The 22316-nt window shown below is 44.6% G+C and overlaps 2 protein-coding genes and 1 long non-coding RNA gene across 7 annotated transcripts in view; 2 read left to right on the forward strand and 1 right to left on the reverse strand.

Annotated features, from left to right (window-relative positions):
* Positions 1-5665, reverse strand: part of KDM6A (lysine demethylase 6A) — a 287092-nt gene extending 281427 nt beyond the window's left edge. For all 4 annotated transcript variants that reach the window (XM_050936462.1, XM_050936460.1, XM_050936461.1 and 1 more), the window contains exons 1-2: positions 5064-5665; positions 4789-4852 (exon numbers count right to left, since the gene is read on the reverse strand). In XM_050936462.1, the coding sequence (XP_050792419.1) occupies positions 4789-4852; positions 5064-5227 (228 nt within the window). In that variant the 5' untranslated portion in view covers positions 5228-5665. The remainder of the gene's footprint in view (positions 1-4788; positions 4853-5063) is intronic.
* LOC127043062 (uncharacterized) overlaps positions 1-19629 on the forward strand; it is a 53153-nt gene extending 33524 nt beyond the window's left edge. Inside the window, exon 2 of the long non-coding RNA XR_007772130.1 lies at positions 15229-19629. This is a non-coding gene — a long non-coding RNA (uncharacterized LOC127043062). The remainder of the gene's footprint in view (positions 1-15228) is intronic.
* LOC127043038 (tigger transposable element-derived protein 1) lies at positions 5984-15019 on the forward strand. Of its 2 annotated transcripts, none has more exons than XM_050936730.1 (2): positions 5984-6056; positions 12014-15019. In XM_050936730.1, exon 2 carries the CDS (start codon positions 14128-14130, stop codon positions 14782-14784), a length of 657 nt encoding a protein of 218 aa, XP_050792687.1. In that variant the 5' UTR covers positions 5984-6056; positions 12014-14127; the 3' UTR covers positions 14785-15019. The 2 variants fall into 2 exon arrangements, with proteins under 2 accessions (XP_050792687.1, XP_050792686.1); XM_050936729.1 differs by lacking the exon at positions 5984-6056 and adding an exon at positions 7373-7439 and having other exon boundaries at positions 11387-15019.
* Positions 19630-22316: the final 2687 nt, after the last annotated feature.

A 22316-nucleotide genomic window follows, 5' to 3' on the forward strand; every position in this document is an offset into this window, starting at 1 on the left:
TATAAGCATGTTAGACAATTGATTTTAATAAACAAAAGACAAATTTGGAATTTAACATGATCTATGAAGCAACAGCTCAGTAATAATTTACAGAACGTTGATTACACCACCCCTTCTTTAGAGCACTTTTACACAAGTCTCATGGTACCAATACCCAAGTTCCCATGCTCCCAGCACCGCCATTATATTAGACAAGCAATATAATTATTTTAAAGCAATGTTTCTCTTCTGTTCCAGTGAAAACAAATTAATCCAAAGTATTTTTTTAAAGGCTCAAAAATAAGTCACTATACTACACTTAGATTTTTCTACTAAAATATTTTCCTTACTACTTTTCAAGCATTCTGCTATAGTTAAAAAAATAAGGATGCTGAATTATATGTTAGCAGAAAATTGACAGCCAGCATTAAAGGGATATAGTCAACTTAATTCACACTAGCAGTAAAATATTTGTAAACACACTGCTACAAGTAACACCTAACATAAGAATAATGGAAAGATCAGCACAGGGAAAGAATAATGTTGTTTTGTGCATTTGATAGCACTGCACTTAGCTACTTAATTATTTTTCCCTGTTTGTGTGGGGTGTCTTCACAACAGGGGAGACGCAAACTCTTTCATAATAGAAATTGTATAAAACTTGTGAGGGAGACTGAAGCACAGACGTAGTATATGAAACTACTTTTATTTTTTTTAATCAATTAGACTTCAAGTTGCCCGTCTTTAAATAACAACATGTTTAATTTTGAACAGTATATTCCAAATGGGTTAGACTCAATGAATAGGGGAGTTAGTAACAGTCCTGAACCCAAAATATTACATAAGCTGCAGCATTCTAACACAAAAGCCAAACAATTACATTTTATGAAAAGAAGGTTTGTCACAAGGAATAAATGCCAACTTTGATTAAATACCACAAGAACATTAAAAAGGGCTCCCCTTGCAATCTAGTTCCACTATTGTAACTCTTCCCCTCTCCTCCAAGCATTTTTTTTAAGCCTTCACTACCTGAGAGAAGCAGAAACAAGGGAAGGAAAAGTATCAGATGTATTCAAACTACTGGAGACATCAAGATACCAAAGAGTGCCTTTTGCACCTTCATGTATGACCTTCTAGTAAACAACTGAGAGATATTTCCTATAAAACTGGTTTCAGTGCACCAGTAATGAGGAACTCAGCATTTCAATGAGGATACAAGACCCTTCCATCCTATGACCAGGTTCTCCCCGCCCCATAAAAAGCCATACTAATTGCAGAGATTGAAAGCACACCTTCCAAACTAATCTTTTCAGGATTCATTGTTGCAAAATAAAAGTTGAAAATTTTGAAAACAGTAATTCTTCGGTTTTATATCACCACACAATAATGCCAAAAATACACAATTATGTAATACATCAAAGTTTCAATTTTGCCCAGCCTATAATGCATGCAATACATTGTTCAGTGACATAGCAAGCATCTACTCTAGACTAGACTTTCAATATGCCACAGAACACAAGATGAGTGGGTCCAATGTTATAATATACACACCATTCTGATTTGTTAAGTGTGAAGGCAGCACCCAATGAAATTCATTCTACAATGACATCCTACAGAGCACCACCACCTTACAAGACAGGAGCTCTAGGGTCAGATTATAATCCTTATTCTCAACATGTGCTCAGAGGGAGAAAGGACTAAACTCTCTACGAGGTGGAGCACAGGACTGTCTTCCCCCTTCCCTTTGAGAATTTTTTTAGTCTCAGGGAGGCTATCAGAAATAAGTAGGACCATGATCCTACCTTCTTCACACTCTAGCCAGTAGAGATTGCCAGACATAGAAGGGGTAATCACACTGCAACCACCTTCTATGAATGGGAACATCAGTAAGAATTCTGCCTCTAAGGGTATGGCTACACTGCAATTAGATGCCCAGACCTGGACTGTGCCAGTTGACTCAGGATAAGAGGCTGATTAATTGCAGTGTAGAGTTCAGGCTCAGCAGCCTGTGTTCTGGGAACCTCCCACCACACTGGGGTCCCTAGAACCTGGATTCCAGTGCAAGCCCAATCGTCTACACCACAATTAGACAGCCCCTTAGCCCAAGCCCAAGTTAGCTGGCACAGGCCAGCTGTGGGTTTTTAAATACAACATAGATATACTCTAAGACAATTCCTCCTGGTACTCCTCCTGAAACAGTATGACTCCACGCTTCTCCCAATGTGTGACTGTGAGTAAACAGCACAACAGAGTCCTTAATGTTTTGACTAGTGAATTCTGAATTATGCAGATAGGATTTCATAACTACAGAATCTATGAGTTTTGTTAGCTACTGTTCTTTCATGCACAGACTTAATTAAATTATTCTAACACCAAGAACAGTACAGCAGAATTGCAGGTAACAACAAAATATATGGCTGATAGGTAATTTTTTATTGCTAAAAAAGTGACATATCAAATATTGGCAACCTGTTCCATCATCCAGCCTAAATCCCTCCCAGCGCAGGGCTAGATCAAACAGTATACATGTAAGTTGCACTACTTATGCTCTGGTCACTTCTTGCATGTGCATCTTAAACTATATTAACTTTGAATCATGCTAGGACAGTAACTTAAACAAAAACAATCTTGAAGTAACACAGGCTAAATTTGTAAATAGAATGAAACTTTTTTGCATTAATTTCTTGCCAAACACTTTGTACTGAAGAGTAACATTCTGATTCTTTTACCCTCCAAATAATTCTATTGATTTGTCATTTAGAAATGACAAATTTTAGTCAGAAATCAGTTTACAAGGTAACCTGCATCTTGCGTATTTCCAATATGCAGAGCCAGAAAATGTTACAAGGAAAATTTAGATAGAAGATTGGGAGATTTGCCTATTTATATTAATTTTACAGACTTCAGGTGTTCACATAATAAAAAAAGGTAACATCTAATACATTTGTAGAAGTGTGCGCCAAAAGTCACAAAATATATTGTATCAGCATATTGCCATATAAACACTAAACATTAAATTTGTCAATTTAAAGTAAAATACAAGTACACAGGATGGCAGGAATCAAAATTTAGCAGTTAGAACTGAATTTGCTTTACTACTTGATTTCACAAAACACAAACTACAAGGTAATGTACCGAAGTTGCAAGAAACCTGCAAGGAATAGCATAAACATCCTAATTTTTTTTTAAGTGTTCTCAAACTCCACCTCAAAGCCAGTTTCTAGTGATTCTCAGTACTATTTAAAGGTGCCTATTAGAACATCTACATATCAGATATCAATTAAAATAAAGATTTAAGTGATTTGATGTTGTGCTCCCATCTTATATATTGAAAAGTTTGTAAATAACTTTAAAACCCATAAGCAACAAGCATAATGTTATTTTGTAAAACAAGCTCAAAGAAAAATGGTTCTGAAAAAAATTCTAATATTTAGCTTTGCCATTATGCCAGAAAGAAATTAACCCTATATTGAGGCCTAACACACTGAATTCAACACACTTGGAGGTATGGTTTCAGAATCAGACAAGAATAATGGAAAGGACATATTCACGTAAAAACATCTGCATCCAGCATGGACACAATAGGATGAGAGAAGTGTCAAATGCAAAGCTACTAAATCCAAAGTAGAAACCAGAGAAATATCAAATAGCTCAATATCTATTAATGGGTTCGAATTATTTTGTACACAAATGTTTTCCTCTTGTGTTCAGTCTTAAGATACAAACTGACAGATACTCCAGCTGCACAGCCTTTGTCACTAGCTTGTGGATGGGGAGCTAAATGTGCTACAGGTTGATAAGGATTATGCCAGCTCTGCAAACGCTGTATTCTACGTTAGGAAAGCAACGAGAAGAATCTTGCTACGCGCAAGAGAGTTTGCCTTAACCACAGTAGGGGACTACACATTTCAACTGTTGTGTATATTCATTCCTACTATTTATTTCCCTGTTTACCTCCCCCCTCCCCTTTCTCTTTCTCCTCCCTGTCCGGCCATCTTGGGCCGACAGGAGCAGCCATTACTTAACTAAATGACAGGGCCAACAACTTTTCACAGAAACAAACGTGTGCGTATAAAGCCCCGACAGGCTCCAGACTATGCCATTCCCTGGGAGCAGCGCAGGAGCTGGGCAGTAGGGGAGTCACTCCGCTAGAAGTTACACATTTGAGGCAGCTGAACCCAGCGAACAGACAAGTCACTTAGCCACTGACTCCGAAGCGACACACAACTCCCGCACTAGAGCGATCCCAACCCAGGAGGCTGCGTTTCCGCCGCTCCAGCCAGCAGCGGGGTGAGGGGCACAGGCCGGGGGGGCCGGGATCTGGCAGGGAGCGCGCAGTCTGAGCCCAATACAAACGGCGTTAAAATCACTAGGGAGGGTCCGAGGGAAACCAACGTCAGCAGCGCCTCACACCCACCCTCCCGGGCCACCCCGCGCTCCTCGCTGCTCGCTCCACAGCCGGAGACTCCGGCCTGACGCGCAGGCACTTTCCGTCCCAATTCTGAACAAGCCCCAGAAAGTGCCTGAGAGAAGCCGCAGGCCGCGCTCCGTGCCCGCTCCCCGGGCTGTGCGTGCGCCAGCTCCCAGCTGTATGTGCCCGATAGGGCGGGCGAGGGCTCCTAAAACACACGGAGCCCCGGCGAGGGGCGAGCCCACAGGCCGGCGGGCAGCACGGTGCCCCGGCGCGTCTCTCCCCCGGGCTGTGGCGGTGCCACCCCTGCCCACGCGCACACACACGCTGTGCAGGCTCAGGGGTGAGGGGAAGGGTGGCGGGGCTGGGCTGGCTCCCTCCTCCCCCCATCCTCTTACCTTTAACAGCAAGGCCTTCGTTCTGGCGCCATCTTCATGAAGCCTCAGAAACCCGAAGACTCGGCTGCGGAGGGGGAGCGGGAGGGGGAGAGAAGCACAAGGCGCAGCATTAGTCAGGGAGAAGCCCCCGCACGGGCTCACTGACAGAGCACGGCCGGTCGGGAGCCCGCACAAGCCCCGCACGGCGACGGGCGCCCTGCCCTGCCCCTGCCCGAGTGGGGCGCCGCGGCGGGGAGGGGAGAGCGGCGGGACACGGAGGGGGGGGGCGCGGGTACCTGTCGAGGCCGGAGAGGGCCGCTCTCTCCTCGGCTGTCAGGCTGGCGAAGTCCTCCTCGCTCTGGCCGTTCGCTTTCCCCGCCGCCATTTTCTTTTCCTCATCACCGAAAGGAGCAGCAGAGGCGGCGGCAGCGGCGGCGAGCGACACTCCGCACGATTTCATGGAAACGCAGCGTAATTAACTCACAATCACAACCGCCCCCCCGGCGCGCCCCCAACGCCCCCCAGTGCCGGGCGGGGCGCCCGACACACACACCACAACTTTTATTACAACAACAACAGCCGGCAGGGAGGGGGAGGGAGGGAGGGAGGCGGGGGGGAGCCCCGCAGCTCGGAGGAGGAGGGAGGGGGAAGAGCGCCCCAGCGCTGGAGGCTCGGGGGGAGGAGGAAGAGGAGGAGGCGGCTGCAGGCGGCGATGGCGGCGGAGCCGTGTTTACATCGCTGCTGCGCTGCTCGACCCGGCAGCGCGGGGTGAGTGGAGTCGGGGTGACAGGGTCCCCCCGCCCGCCCGCGCAGGGTGTATTTGTTGCCTGTACAAACTTCCCCAGCAGCTGCACAAAGTTGTTGTAATTGTGTCACACAGCGAACCCCACGCCGCCACCGTGACCCCCTTGCCCCCCCGCCCGCCTGGGCCCGCCCGGCCAATCGCCGCCTCCCCAGCGTGACACGTGACCTTTGTTGACTTACGTCAGTCATAGCGCTCCTCCACCGCTGAGCTCCAGCTTGGTTGGCGCTTTCAGCGCCCGTCCCCTAACTGCCATCACGTCATTGGTCATGAAGACGTTCAGGGGGCGGGATTTGATCGGGAATCTGCTTGCTATTGGTGCAATGTCTCGTCAGTTAGAGCTCTGTCAGTTACTCAACCACAGCAAGTTTGTGTGCATTCATTAAATAATAAGGGGGGAGTTCGGTGGGGGCGGGGGATTCCGCTCCTTGGAGCTGAGAGCGTTTCTAGCTCGCCGCTAGAGCGCACACCGCCCCCCCCCCCCAAGGTGCCTAGGCCTCGCTCCGGCGACTCTGCCTCCTCCGGGCGGCGATGCGGGGGCGGTTGTGGAAGAGCCGCCCCTCCCCCCGGGGCTGGGCGTAGGGCGTGGTTCTCCCTGGCACCGCCGGATAACCATGGCTCCCTCCGCGGGAGCGCCGTGTTCCCGGCCTCGCGCGCTGGCGCGGGAGCCCCAGAGGGGCCGCGCGGAGGACGCCGCGTGCGATGCTAGAAGGTCTCCCCTGTACCACCTCCGCCTGGGCCGCCCAGCTGCGGGAGCGGGAGCTGGGCTGCCCTAGGGAGACTCCCTCCTGCTCCCCCCCCCCGCGCCGCCACAGCCGCGAGCCCCCCCGTGAAAGCGGGACCGGAGACGGGCTGCGCGGGCAGGAGCTTCCGCCCTGGTGCTGGGTTGCGATGAGTGATTGGGACCCCGAGAGCCCGGGACAGGCGGAGTTGCGGCGCCGCGTGCTGGCGTTGGGGCACCCCGGTGTAGCCACGTGGCTCTGCGCACACACCGGGTGGGGCGGGCCGCACAACTCCCCTCTAGGAAGCGCCTAGATCGTGGGTGTTCTGTCCGGAGCGGGGCCTTCCCAGCCCACCTTGCTGAGCGCTGGGAGCGAGCCCAGCCCACGGGAGCACAGAGGGAAAGTGCAAAAGAGAAAGAGACAATTCCTGGGGGGCGGGGGTCATCTCTATTGCCCTCTCACGTTTATTTTTTCTTTAATCTGGACGATGAGATAAGGAATAGGAGAACTTTTTTTTAAGAAGTGTGAAGCAGCCTATTAATGCTTCACCTCAGCACTGAGCTTCCTGGAGCTTTACTTGTGCAAGTGGATTTGGAGCTAGCCAGAATTTTTTGGAAAGATACTACTTGATTTAAAATATAAAAATATAACTGCCTGCATTGTTTATTTGCTCTTGAATAAGGCCTGGCCTGTGCACAGTTTTTGCACCTGAGGGTTTGGGATAATTTAGTTCCTGCCTCCTCCCCAATTTACCCAGAAATTCAAAAGACTTCTAATAATTCAGTTAATTCACCCATATTTAAACTGATTGGGATAGCCAGGAAATTCCAAGGTTTCCATGTGATGAAATCATGCTTGCCTGTTAAATTTATTGGGGAGTAGATCCTCAGTTGTACCTTGGCATAGCTCACTGCTTGCACCCTCCCTTTAAAAGGGGTGATCTACAATCTTCTCAAACTCCTGTCATACCACACCACTCTTCTTTTCTCTGCCCAGCCCCACTTAGTGGCTGGAAGGCTGCCTGTCTCCTCTCTGGCAGTCAGATTTCCTCTGCTCTGAGTGGGCATGACTTCAGACACACTCTGAAAAGGCAGGTGGGATGATGACTGGATCAAAGACCGACCCCTGCCTTAGATCAGCAGGGGGAGGTAAGGATGTTTTGACAGAGCCCTATGCCTCCCTTTTGATCTCCAACCTCTTCTATACAAGGGTTTTTAAAGGGACATGCTGGAGATGTGCTATCACTGAGGGCTTGTCTACATCAGAAAGTTGCAGCGCTGGTGAGGGAGTTACAGCGCTGCAACTTTGAAGGTGTACACATCTGCAGGGCACCACCAGCGCTGCAACTCCCTGTTTGCAGCGCTGGCCGTACTCCCGTTTTGTCTCGGGTGTAGAGGATCCAGCGCTGGTGATCCAGCGCTGGTAATCCAATGTAGACACTTACCAGCGCTTTTCTTGACCTCCGTGGAAGGAGGAAGCCTCTGGTAATCAAGCTGGTCTCCTTTCCCGGTTTGCTCTCTCGTTCCCGGAGCCCCGAGCAAGCAGGTCTCCTTCCCTGCGGTTTGCTGGGTGGCTCCGGGAACGAGAGAGCAAACCGCGGCGAAGCGGGTCTCCTTTCCCGGTTTGCTCTCTCGTTCCCGGAGCCCAGAGCAAGCAGGTCTCCTTCCCTGCGGTTTGCTGTGTGGCTCCGGGAACGAGAGAGCAAACCGCGGCGAAGCGGGTCTCCTTTCCCGGTTTGCTCTCTCGTTCCCGGAGCCCAGAGCAAGCAGATCTCCTTCCCTGCGGTTTGCTGGGTGGCTCCGGGAACGAGAGAGCAAACCGTGGCGAAGCGGGTCTCCTTTCCCGGTTTGCTCTCTCGTTCCCGGAGCCCAGAGCAAGCAGGTCTCCTTCCCTGCGGTTTGCTGGGTGGCTCCGGGAACGAGAGAGCAAACCGCGGCGAAGCGGGTCTCCTTTCCCGGTTTGCTCTCTCGTTCCCGGAGCCCCGAGCAAGCAGGTCTCCTTCCCTGCGGTTTGCTGGGTGGCTCCGGGAACGCGAGAGCAAACCGCGGCGAAGCGGGTCTCCTTTCCCGGTTTGCTCTCTCGTTCCCGGAGCCCAGAGCAAGCAGGTCTCCTTCCCTGCGGTTTGCTGGGTGGCTCCGGGAACGAGAGAGCAAACCGCGGCGAAGCGGGTCTCCTTTCCCGGTTTGCTCTCTCGTTCCCGGAGCCCAGAGCAAGCAGGTCTCCTTCCCTGCGGTTTGCTGGGTGGCTCCGGGAACGAGAGAGCAAACCGCGGCGAAGCGGGTCTCCTTTCCCGGTTTGCTCTCTCGTTCCCGGAGCCCAGAGCAAGCAGATCTCCTTCCCTGCGGTTTGCTGGGTGGCTCCGGGAACGAGAGAGCAAACCGCGGCGAAGCGGGTCTCCTTTCCCGGTTTGCTCTCGCGTTCCCGGAACCCCCCTTGAAGCCGCCCAACAGCGCTGCAGTGTGGCCACATCTAACACCACTTGCAGCGCTGGTTGCTGTAAGTGTGGCCACTCTGCAGCGCTGGCCCTATACAGCTGTACTAATACAGCTGTAACAACCAGCGCTGCAAAACTTTAGATGTAGACATGGCCTGAGAGTATCTCATTCTGCCCCATTACGGTGGATAGTATCTTAGTCCTCAATTGTCTCACTGATATCAGTGGGGGGTACTTGGGGGGTAGAGCACTGCTCAGTGTGAATAAGAGTGGCAGAAAGCGTATCCTCAGCAGAGATATTCAGGAGAGGAATGACGTCTGTTGTTTCAGTATCTCAATTAGCACCTGGGGCTTCCAGCTTAACTCCTTTGTTCACCAGTTGTCAATCTGCTCTTTTCATGTCACCTCTTACTGCTCTAGGCTCCCCAATCTTCTGCTTAAAATTCATTCCCTCCCCTACAACCAGGCTGACATGGCACCTCATCCAGCTTTCCAGTTGTCTCTCCATCAGCCACTTCATGCAACTATACTCCCCTCCCTCCTACTTCACTCAACCCCCATCTTCACTTAGGGCAGTGGGTCTCAAACTATTGTACTGGTGACCCCTTTCACAGAGCAAGCCTCTGAGTGCAACTCCCCCCCCCGCCCCTTATAAATTAAAAACACTTCTTTATATATTTAACACCATTATAAATGCTGTGGGGGGTTGGGGTGGAGGCTGACAGCTCGTGATTCCATATAATAATCTTTCTACCCCCTTAGGGGTCCCAACCTCAAGTTTGAGAACCCCTGACTTAGGTGGTGAAACTGAGGAAAAAAGAGAAATTCTTCCAAGCTTTATCCATTGCATAGGCTTTGCTCCAGTTGTGATCCCTCACTTTTAGCTTTTAAGACATAGGAACTAGAGAGGCCTGTGCTTAGAGCCCCTGCTCCTGGAGTCATATGATTATATCAGGATCTTATCATTCATTTCAGAAAAGTAAGTTTCTAGCCCTCAAGATTGTGAAGAAAAACTTGACAATGTGAAGTAATTGTTGCCAAGCAGCAGTGTTTGCCTGAGTCTGCAGATAGTCTGAAACAATAGCTCTGACAGGACTGTGACAATATTACCCCAACAGAGGACTCTGGAAAAAGAGCGTACCAGGCTTCCCCACCCCTCCCAAGCAGATGCACTCTAGCCTAGTTGTCTCCTGGGAGATACAGCCTAAACCCATTCCCACCCCTACTTTGCTAGGGAAGAAAAGAGAGCCCTATGCCACTCCCCTACCTCTGAGTATCTGGCAGGGTAGGAAAATTCCCTGCCACTCCAAGTGGGGCCTGTGCTGGTCATGGTGCAGGGGCAGAGATTCAGGGAATCCTATGTCACGGTATATTTAGGACACTCAATTGCCTTAACCTTACCCTACTCACTGTAGATTATACAAGTGTTCAAACTATAATAATGCACGCTCTCCTTGGTTTCTCAGTGAGGTTCTGATTCCCTGCTGGGCTCTGCTAGCCTCCTTTGACTTTGCTCCTTATTTGCTAGTTAAAAAAAAAAAAAGTGGCATTCTCACAACTACTTTCAACAGCTGGATGGCAAAATCAAATGTCAAAATGTAGTAGATTTAGCAGATCTCCATAATGTTATCATCCTTTTCTTTCATGCTTTCATCATCAGTGAAATAATTAATGTTGACATTTAAAGTATCATTTAGCGTCTCATTAACTCCTCACTGGAATGACAGGAGTTGTTCATAAATCTCAGAGATACTTTCAAGCTTTCTGTGGATAACATGGGATCAGTTATACTCTGTTCACATTCTGAAGATTTTCATTGCAAATATAAGGCCTAACACTTTTTTTTTTTTTTGTAAACGAAAGCTGAGGCCTTGGCTACACTGACGCTTTACAGCGCTGCAACTTTCTCACGCGGGTATGAAAAAACACCCCCCTGAGCGCAGCAAGTTACAGCACTGTAAAGCGCCTGTGTAAACATTGCCCCAGTGCTGGGAGGGCGGCTCCCAGCACTGTAAGCTAATCCGCTCGGGGAGGTGGAGCACCTGCAGCACTGGGAGAGCTCTCTCCCAGCACTGGCGCCACGACCATACTCGCACTTCAAAGCGCTGCAGCGGGAGCGCTCCCGCAGCAGCACTGTACAGCTGCAAGTGTAGCCATACCCTATGATCCTGGAGAACAAAGTGGCAGCGTGACCCCAGTGTCCATATGCTCTACTAACCCAGCTCAAATCCTATCTCTATGCGTCCCTCACCACCTAGCTCTGAGCACACCTGCCTACAGAAGTCTCCAAAACAGAGAAAAAAAGAAAGTGTATTTACATTAATATACAAATTTGCATATAATCCTTCTCTTCTCCATCAATTCTCCTACACGCACTACACACCCTCCCATCAGTTGTCTCCCCCAAGATACTCCTTTGTATCACGCATATTATTACCATTTTTTTAATCCACATTCAGGGAATGCAGTTTGTAACAGGTGCATATGTATTTTTCCAGGCACAGTTGTTGTTTACCCATATGAAAATATGTCACAATCTCTGTTCCTCAAATCTTTAGGTCACTGCTAATTTACTTTCAAAAGTTAGAACAAAATCTCAAATTTTGTAACAGATTTATATTAGAATATAATTATTTTAAATACTACTTTCTCTATTTTCAGACTGCTTCATCTTCTCGCCTCAATACATGATCTAAAATCCTTTCCACCAGACAAATTCATCAACCTCTCACCTAGAGGAAATGGATTTTTGTTGTAGTATCTGACTATGAAAAAGTATAGTTAACGAAATTGGGGGGGGAGGAAATCAAGATTTTTATTGTGACTTAAATTTAGCCTCTAACTTTAAATGGGGACTCATTTTCATCTTCCACCTTTACCTTCAAAAGGCTTAATATATATGTTATTTAAAATGAGTATTTGAATGGAAACAATTAGACTCAGCCTTAGAGCCTGCTCTCAAACCCACGGAAATCAATAACAAAACTTTCATTAATTTAAGGGAGTGCAAGATCATTGGATGTGCTAGGCCTATTCATGAAAAGTAGCCATGATTTTGTGTGCTGCCCACACCACTTGATTTCAGAAACTCGAGATTTGTTCAAAAGTCTACTTTCCATGTTTATCACATAAAATATAACCCAATGCTTAAACCAGTAGACCACACTGCCAAAAAGAAGCCAGAGTAATAACTAGCATGTTAATAAGGAACTTTACACAATAAGGACACTACACCTCAGATAAATTCTGTGATGCAATATTTGAAAAATTGTTTGTTTTTCTCTTAAGTGGTTCTCAAACCTTCCGTAGTGTGGACCACATCTTAAAACAAAGATGATCTCATGGACACCTCTCTTCACATTCATGACCACTCAGACCAGTCTTCCCTCCCATTTGGAATCACATGCTATCCCTGAATAGCTTTAAGCAGTACAATACAAGTATTAGCTAACACAGGTTGGCACAAGATGCAAAGTGTAGACCTAGATTAAAACTTTCCCACAGTTCAAGGTTGTTCAGCATTTGGGTTTGGGCCCATCTCTTTTAACTGGAAGAGCAGACTACTTACCGTACATCACCTAGATCAATGGTGAATTAGGCATCAAAACCAGATCTACTAGATTTATTTAGCATGAGAGTTTGGTCACAGAAGTTGTGTGTCACCTTTGTGACCTAATATTGAAGCAACCTAAGGTGAAATCCTATTGAAGTTAATAGGAGTTTTGTCATTGACTTCAGTGGGACCAGGATTTTACCCTGGAATTCCAGTACTTTCTGCTAACCTGGATGAATCCCTGGATCCCTTGCCATTCCGCCAAGAAATCAAGGAGTTAGAGATTTCAGTGGCAGCATCAAATATATATATTTTGACCAAAGTACCTTCCATGTGAAGAATCTGGAAGGATGTATGGATATAACTAACACAGCTGAAACTATGTGGCTAAAAATACAGAAGAGAAAGAACATCCAGCTGGAGTCCTCATTTTAAAGTGCAGGTATACTTTGAAAGGGGACTCTGTAAATGTGGCATCATGGAGGTTTATGGTTTTGGGTGTGGGGGTTGTCTCTTAAATAGTGCAGACCTAAATTTACTCAGTTGAAATTATTTTTTTTTTACTAACTGCTCTGCACGCACCTTGTGATGTGAAAGTCAACCTGTACAGTACTTTTTTAGCTCATACCTCAACACCATAATGGAAATTCTGCCATCAGAAGACAGTAAAATGTTCTGTTGTTGATGCATGAGATAGAATAGAATGCAACTCAGTCTTTGATGATCATATTGTCTCTGCAGTACTAAGTGGAGTAAAAAGTACAGGTGAGTCACATCATACGTGCATTTAACTTAACTCGAATTCAACTATGCACCCTCGGCAAAAAAAAGAGAAACAAGATACCTGTAAATAGTGCAAGTGATTCCACCCACCATTCCACTCAATGAGCATATGCCCCGGAGTGAGCGTGAGATGGAATATGTGAATCTGTTATTCCCTCTGTTGGTCTCAGTTCCCACGTGCCTCTCATAGTGTTAGCATCTCGCCACACTGAGTGTGATTCCAGTGTTTAAAGATACGTATTTTTCGTACAACATGGCCCCTAAATGCAAGCCACCTACATCTGTTGCTCAACCGAAGAAACAGCGATCTGTTCCAATGCTGGAGGAAAAACTGACTGTGTTGGACTTATTGAGAGACGGTGTGTCGGTCTCCAACATGGCACGTAAATATGGCCACAACGAATCTAGCATCCGTGCCATCAAGATTCGAGAGAGAAATTTGTCAAGCCATGGCATCAAGTGCGCCAATAATTGCTAAGGTGACGAACCAAGTGCATGATAAGACTTTAGTGAAGACTGAAAAGGCATGAAACTTATGGCTGGAAGACATGAACCGTAAATGTGTGCCTATGGATGGCAACGCGTTGTGAGAAAAGACTCTTAGCCTCTACGCGCTGTTCAAACCTCCCACTGAAGAGGGACAGCCTTCTGATAAGAAGGAATTCAAAGCCAGCCACGGTTAGCTTAACAGTTTTAGGAACCGCTTCAACTTCAAAAACATGCAGACTACTGGTAAAGCTGCATCTGCCAATGAAGAGGCAGCAAAAGCCAACCCTGAACAATTAAAGAAAATCATGGAAGAAAAGGGCTATCTTCCGGCTTTTTAATGCTGACAAGACTGGGCTCTTCTGGAAAAAAATGCCCAACCGCACTTACATTTTGAAATCAGAAAGACAAGCCCCTGGATTCAAAGCAGCTAAAGACTGTGTGACTGTGTTGTTTTGCGGCAATGGGGCTGGGCATTTAATAAAGCCAGGCTTGCTCTACAGGGCTTCAAATCCCCGTGCCATAAAGGCAAGAACAAAATCTCCTGCATGTGTTCTGGCAATCAAATAAAAAGGCTTGGATGACGGCAGCATTATTTCTGGATTGGTTCCACAAGTGTTTCATTCCGGAGGTCAAGGGGTACCTCAAAGAGAAAAGACTTGACTTTAAAGTGTTGCTGATCGTAGGCAATGCTCTTGGCCTTCCTGCGGCACTCCGGTTTGCACATAATGATGTTGAAGTTGTCTTTCTCCCCCCCAATACCACCTCCATCCTCCAGCCTCTTGACCAAGGCATGATTTGCTCTTTCAAGGCCGTGAACACGAGGCTTACGTTCTCACAGATATGTAGCGCTATGGATGCTGATCCCAATCTTAACGCGATCGAGTGTTGGAAGTTCTTCAATGTTGCCAATTGCATCACTTATATTAAACAGGCAATGGATGCAGTCAAGCCTGAGACAGTCAATGCATGTTGGCGAAACCTATGGAAAGAATGTGTGAATGATCTTAAGGGTTTCCCAACCATTGACAAAGAAGTGAAACGCATTGTTCAGGTAGCCAGGCAAGTGGGTGGTGATGGCTTCCTGAATATCCTTGAGGAAGAAATTGAAGAATTAATTGAGAGCCATAGAGAAACATTGACTAACGAAGAGCTAGAGGAACTGATAAAATTGTCTACAGAAGACGAAGATGATGACGACGAACAGGAAGAGCCAGCAAGTTGGAATCTTGAATGATTTAATTTCTGAATACCATCCCTCTATGGAACGAAGCCTCAAAATCACACGTAGTATTACGAACGATTTGAGACCGTATCAAGAAATGTTTGAGCAGCTCAAGCGACAACAGCGACAGTTGCCGATCACCATGTTTTTCGAGAAAAAACAACCAGCAGCAGATGAGCCTACACAATCAACTTCTTGAGCTGAACCAGAGCCAATCACCAGATAAGTATGCCCAGTGGTTGGTGATGGGATGCGATCTGAGTTACTGCAGATAATTCTTTTCTGAGTGCTGGCTGGTGAGTCTTGCCCACATGCTCAGGGTTTAGCTGATCGCCATATTTGGGGTCGGGAGGGAATTTTCCTCCAGGGCAGATTGACAGAGGCCCTGGATGTTTTTCGCCTTCCCCTGCAGCGTGGGGCATGGGTCACTTGCTGGTGGATTCTCTGCAGCTTGAGGTCTTCAAACCACAATTTGAAGACTTCAATAACTCAGGCATAGGTTAGGGGTTTGTTATAGAACTGGATGGGTAGGGTTCTGTGGCCTGCTTTGTGCAGGGGGTCGGACTAGATGATCACGTTGGTCCCTTCTGACCCTAGAATCTATGAATCACTTCGTCTATGACTCACTCTCCGTCACCTCCGTCTCCTGGATTGACATCAAGCCCTGACGACCCCCTGCAATTACCCCCATAATTAAAAATACAGGACTGTAAAATTATATTTTGCATATGTACTCTTTATTATATACTGTACATTACTGTATCCAATATACATTTATACATATTACTGTACAGAGTTGTATACTATACACAAAATCATATACAACATACTGTATTTTATGGGCGATTTAAGGGATTTTCAAGGGTAATTTTGACTAGACGCGATTTTGGCCTTACACACTGATTTTAGAACCTAACACCCACATAAGATGTGACTCCACTGTAGTAAAATTAAATTTGTCAGTAGACAAAGCAAATGTTACCTGGAACATTTAAGCCCTGATTCAGCAAAGTACTTCTGTTCTCCATGGCCCCAATTCAGCGAAGCATTTAAGCACATGCTTAACCTTTAGCACATTAGTAGTCCCACTGAAGTCAATTAAAGGACATGTGCTTGATGTTAAGCATGTGCTTAAGTGTTTAGCTGAATTGGGGACAAAGAGAGCAGCTCTGTTGAGTAAGAAGGTGCCATTTTTACATAGTCACTTTGCTGACCAGATCCACACTTTCATAGTACAGGCTATTACAGTTGTTAAGTTGAAACGCCAAACATGAGCACAAATATGAGGCCTAGTCTTATGACCTCTTCCTATGTGAATAGTTTCACTAAAGTCAGTAGAACTATTAATGGAAATAACAGCTGCAAAAGCAAGTTCTTAGAATCTTGCAGAGACTGATTCTCTTCTCATACTAGTTTGCTGGTGTAACTCCACTGACTTCGGTGAAATCACTCCTTTTTTTTACACTGGAATGAGATGATAATCAGGCAGTGAGGAGTGTGTGGAGAAAACTGGATCTGATGTCTAGAAAATTGGACTCCAGATATGTTGGGACTTGACAGAGGATAGCTGTGTCAGGGTAGAATGTGTTTTGTAGTTCCCAAGGAAAAATGTGGGACAACAAGATAACTGAACTATGGTTATCTTTAAAATGTTGGATTTGTGTAATGAGGAACAGATCTTGACAATAGCAAGGCAAAAAAAGACAACTAAAAGAGAAAAAATGTGACTCTTGTCAACTTGAGACCTGCTGTGGAGGGTAAAGATAAAGCTAGTTCGCTCAGTGAGGAAACAGAAGATGCCAGTTCGTGCCCTGCAAAGCTCAAGGTAAAATTTAACTCTAAGTATTTTTTGGCAAGTGTTTCATGGGAAAATTTCTCCAGAAATGTGGACAAGGATTCTAATGGAAGAAAGAGAAGTCTTTTCTTTAGTTAGTCTGTTCTTTAAAATCATATTGTTTGTTTGGATTACCTTAATCTTGATTTCTGAAAATAGTGAAAAGATACAATTGTCAGCTTGACTTAAAATATGCGGTCACCAACTAAATGCTGAACTGGGTGCAAACTGTGATCTATTACAAATATGGGACTAACACTAATGGTACCTCAACTTCTTACGTTCCCGTATGTACATGTTTCAGCAGTTCTACATGCCTAGAAAGCCGGGGGGACACAGAGGACATTAGAAAATGCTGCTGATGTTATTGTGAGTTTGACTTTTACTTGTCTCATCCAATCATATGCCACATTTCTGCACATTCTTTTTTCTAATAGACATGATAAAAAATATTTTTCTTACCCCCATCCTCAGAAGAGTGGACAACCAGAAGTTTGAAATAATAACCCAATAGAATTAATGACTATGCCTGGTATATTATAGTAATGGATTGTCAATACTTTTAGTTTCGATATCCCAAATTAATTAATATATTTGTACAATATACTTTTTTCCTTAATTTGTTATAAAAAGGGTAGAAAAGTACTTTGTGTGACTTTGTAATGCTGTCTGAATTCCTGAAAAAACAGTAAATACAATTAACTGTATAGTTTCTCATATCTAGTGTGTCTAATAGGACACTTAAAAGTGTGATGTGTAAATTAATACAACTGGACAGCAGCTTAGTTGGAGAAAGATTGTCTATCTACTTGTCTGGGAATTGATTCAGCATCTCTTTTCCTGGGTCATGGGTGGATTAAGTCAATCCAAGATGGAATGACACTAACAGGTTAAATTCTTATGCTAAAATTATAGAGTTACATTCTTTTTTTTCTCTCTCTCAAAATAGAACCCCACACTAAATTCATTTCTGTAACTTACTGTACATCCAAGATTTCTGTTCTCCTTTCCAGAGCACTTTAAAAGAGTTCAAACATTATTATGATTTGCTTATAGTAGAGGAAATATTTGTAACAGATATGCAGAAGTAATTACAAAAAACCTGAAAGATGTTTGTCTGAAGTAAACTGATCTTCTTATCAACATAATGCTAATTTAGACCATCTGTGAAGGTTAGATTTTTCAGTCATCAGACTGAAACCATATAGATAGTAGAGCTGGTCAGAACATTGTCAAAATAGTATTTTGTTGGAAAGTGCTGTTTTGACAAAACCAAAACTTTTCACAAAATTACATCAATTTTGATGCAATTTTAATGTCCAATCCCATTTGACATCTTTGGAAAACACGTTTTGATTTTTCTATCCATAACAACTTTTTATTTAAAAATTTACTTCTGTCCCACAAAAAATTTCAAGATTTTACAAACAAATCCCAAATCAGGTTGAAAAGCCAAAAGTTCAAAATATTTCACAAAACAAAATTCTGAAACAAATTTTGTTTTGAGTCGATTGAAATGTGTGCTTTGGTTTCACTTTTTTTCTGTTAAAAATATGGATATGATTTTTCAAAAATGGTTGCACCACAGATATTTCTGTATGTGATAATTTTAAAGAGCTTTTTCACATGATATGAGGGATGTTGTCTTAATCATCTTTGTGGTAAAAACTAGCTCTCCAGGAAACTTGCCAGGCATTCTTCTAGAATAAAAAAGCTAGCACTGTGTGTATTTTTTTAAACAAAATTCATATAGTGTACCACATCACAGGTACAAAAGGGCAGCAATTGTTCAAGCTCCCCTATAACCCACACTGTTTCAAAAATGAATCTCCAACAGGAGTTTGGATCTATTTCTTTGAAATGGTTGAAAAGAGGAGTGTTATGTGGCACTCGCAAATTATGTGCTGGGTATCTCATTTATGTAATTTTATAAGTGCAGGAATAGAATTGCAATGTTATTTAGGGTGCAGCATTATCTGTTGTTGTTACATAGAAAAAGTCTTTTAAACATTATCTTTTTAGGCTCATGCCTAATTTAGTGATCTAATGACATCTTTTCATGAAAATACCCTAGAATTGTATTACTGTTCTTAAAAACTCCTACATAAACTTTGTGTTTCCTGTTTTTTGATAACTATCTTCAAAGGCATCTCAAAACTACAGAATCTTCACTTTAAAAGTTGATCTGGTTGAAGGGGCTAACAATTCAAATTCTAGAATGGAATAGCTAGATCTTTCTTTCCTTTTAAATCTGTAAGTGATACAGTATTGAGTATGTTTTTATCATGTGCAGAAGTAGGCATATATAATCCTTCTAAAGGTTTTTATGTTGCATAATACAAAGGCAGTCCTACGTTGCTTGTATGGATTTTTTTGACAAAGAGGTTGAGTCTTCTCCATTCAGGTCTCAATACAGTTCAAGATTCCCTTACAGCAATCAATAAGATTGAGGGTATTTCAAATCGAATAAAACATGATACTTAGAATATATACTTAGATTAGGAGATTATTGCTGCAGGGAATGTAGCTTTTCTCTTTGCTGTAATTAAAAGTAGTTACAATGTCTCATATTTTAGCATCCTTCATTTCACAAATTTTCAGATCAGGGTGCCATCCCATCAGTTATGAAGTGTGAGTCAAAATGAATAAGGATGGGGTCATGCCAAAATGTGTGAGTTTGTTCATTGTATGCGGATGTCTGAAAGATGAAAAGATTAATTAAGAAATGACATAAATCCTGTAAAAAGACTGAACCAGCATCTGGTTATTTCCTTCATAAAATTGCTACTATAGAAGATGGATTCTACTATGGAACTCAACTGGCTGTACTCCACTGCCTCTCTATTGACATTAATGAGAGCTGGATCAGCTGCCCTTAATGGAACTGAAAATATGCAATGGAGATATTTACTAGGAGAAATCTTTTGTCAACTAATTCCTGGGCTTGACAGGGATGATGCAATCAAACTCGTTCTTTTCTCCATTTTAATGTGTATGAAATAAACAATTTTTTTTCTCTCCTAGTTTGTCTCTTTTCTTTGAAGGCTGGCCAGCCACTTTTCAGTTAACAGTTGGGACTTTCACCAGGGGGAAACTAATTTGGGAGGGACTGGGAAAGCTTCCAGTGTTAAAACTTCCCTCCCTTATGTTTTCAAGGCCTCTAAGTATGATTTGTATTCTATTTGACTGTTTATGTCATTTAGTTTTGTTAATTTGTTTGAATATAAATTCATTAATACACAAAGTTAGTATGCAGATATTTCTCTTTTAGCAATTTCCTTCATTCAAAAGAGAAGCCCTCATTCTTTTTTACCTGGTTGAGGGAAGATCAAATGTAATACTTCTGTGGAAATGTAGTCCCAAATTGAAAGCTATATGATGGCAAATTGGCACTAGAACTCAGAGAAAATTTCGGGAAGCTGCTTCCCTAGAAGTGGGCAGAATTTTCCAGAGCTCCCTCAGCCATGACCTAAATGTTGAAGGGAGCAGTTTCTTCACCAATTTCTTTTGTGAATCAAGAGACCAGCAGGGTAGGGGATTTGGAAGGGGGCTAGAGAGCTTTTTCACTTTTCAGTCAGTAGTTTGAATCCAACTTACATCACCATAACCAAAGTTTGTTATTAACTAATGTCTTCTTGGTAATCTATAATGAAATGAGTTGAAGGTCCCAGTTTGATGTTTTAACACCTGATTCAGGAAATCACTTATGCTAGTCTCATTGACTTCATGTGCTTAAAGTTAAGCATGTGCTTAAATGCTTTGCTGGACTAGGGCTTTAATAGATAAGTATCGACATCACAGAAACCATGGGTACATCTGGCACCATTGTCAGTGGGGTAAGTAGAAACATCCAAGATTTGAATGGGCATGGATACTGAACTGTTCCTCCATTCCTATAATTGGGGCGTCTAGAAAAAGAATAAGGTATATTGGCAGACAGCATGGAGAAGTTTACACTGCTGCTGTTCATGTACATGTTCTGTGGATAAACAGAGGACCAAGTACCAAAATCATTACAAAATCAAAAATATCACTGGAGTCAGCTGAGGATTTAATTCCTGTTTTTTAAATAGGTGATTGATTGCCAGTGGCAGAATAGCCACTGGAATGATGGGGCCTGTGTCCAGGGGCCCTGGCCAACTTGGGGCCCCTGGAAAAAATCCACAGCTGGGGCAGAAGTCCAGAGCCCCTCTGCCCTGACCCCACTCCGTGGCAGCAGGCACTGGATGGGGGAATGCCCGCCCCAGAAGCTCCCCAACCCTATCCCCGGCAGAAGCTGCTCTGTGGGGGGAGCTCCAGCACACACACACCCTGTCCCCAGCAAAAGCCACGAAGCAGCAAGGAAAGTTCCCATGCCCGACCCTGCTCTCCAGCAGAAGCACCAGGTGGGAAGGAGAAGCTCCAGCACCCAACCCTGGTCCACTGCAGAAGTGCAAAGGTTGGCAGGGGAAGCCCCAGTGTCCAGACTCTGGCTGCAGCCCTGAGACTGGAAGAGCTCTCACTCCCTGCTGTGGCCCAGGGCTGTGGCATGGACAGACCTTCTCTGGTCTTGGGGTTGCAGTGGTGAGGGGGGAGAGAAGAAAGGAGCAAAAAGGGTTGCAGGGCTGCAGTGGGGAGCACAGAATGGGGAGGACCCTGGGTGGAACAGAGGTGGGCGTGGGGGAAATGAATGTCCAAAGATGAAGCAGTAGCTCGCAGAATTGCAAACTGTCCTATTCATCTTTGTTGTTTGTTTGTTTGTTATGTCACAGTCATGCTGGAAGGGCATAACGAGTGGGGTCCTGTAGGGATCAGTTCTGAGTCTGGTTCTGTTCAATATCTTCCATCAATGAGTTAGATAATGGCATAGAGAGTACACTTATAAAGTTTGTGGATGATACCAAGCTAGGAGGGGTTGCAAGTGCTTTGGAAGATAGGATTAAAATTCAAAATGATCTGGACAAACTGGAGAAATGGTTTGAAGTAAATAGGATGAAATTCAATAAGGGCAAATTCAAAAGTACTCCATTTAGGAAGAAACAATCAGTTGCACACATACAAAGTGGGATGAGACAGCCTAGGAAGGAGTAATGCAGAAAGGGATCCGGGGATCATAGTGGATCACAAGTAAATATGAGTCAACATTGTAACACTGTTGCAAAAAAAGCAAACATCATTCTGGAATGTATTAGCAGGAGTATTGTAAGCAAGACACGAGAAGTAATTCTTTTGCTCTAGTCCACGCTGATTAGGCCTCAACTGGAGTATTGTGTTCAGTTGTGGGTGCCACATTTCAGGAAAGATGTGGACAAACTGGGGAAAGTCCAGAGGAGAGCAACAAAAATGATTAAAGGTCTAGAAAACATGACCTGTGAGGGAAGATTGAAAAAATTGGGTTTGTTTAGTTTGGAGAAGAGAAGACAGAGGGGACATAATAACTGTTTTCAAGTACGTAAAAGGTTGTTACAAGGAGGAGGGAGAAAAATTGTTCTTCTTGACTTCTGAAGATAGGACAAGAAGCAATGGGCTTAACTTGCAGCAAGGGAGGTTTAGGTTGGACATTAGGAAAAACTTCCTAACTTTCAGGGTGGTTAAGCACTGGAATAAATTGCCCAAGGCAGTGCTTCTCAAAGTTGGGCCACCGCTTGTTCAGGGAAAGTCCATGATGGGCCGGGCCGGTTTGTTTACCTGCTGTGTCCGCAGGTTCGGCCAGTCGTGGCTCCCAATGGCC

The sequence above is a fragment of the Gopherus flavomarginatus genome, chromosome 1, assembly GCF_025201925.1.
Source record: "Gopherus flavomarginatus isolate rGopFla2 chromosome 1, rGopFla2.mat.asm, whole genome shotgun sequence".
Taxonomy (NCBI): domain Eukaryota; kingdom Metazoa; phylum Chordata; order Testudines; family Testudinidae; genus Gopherus; species Gopherus flavomarginatus.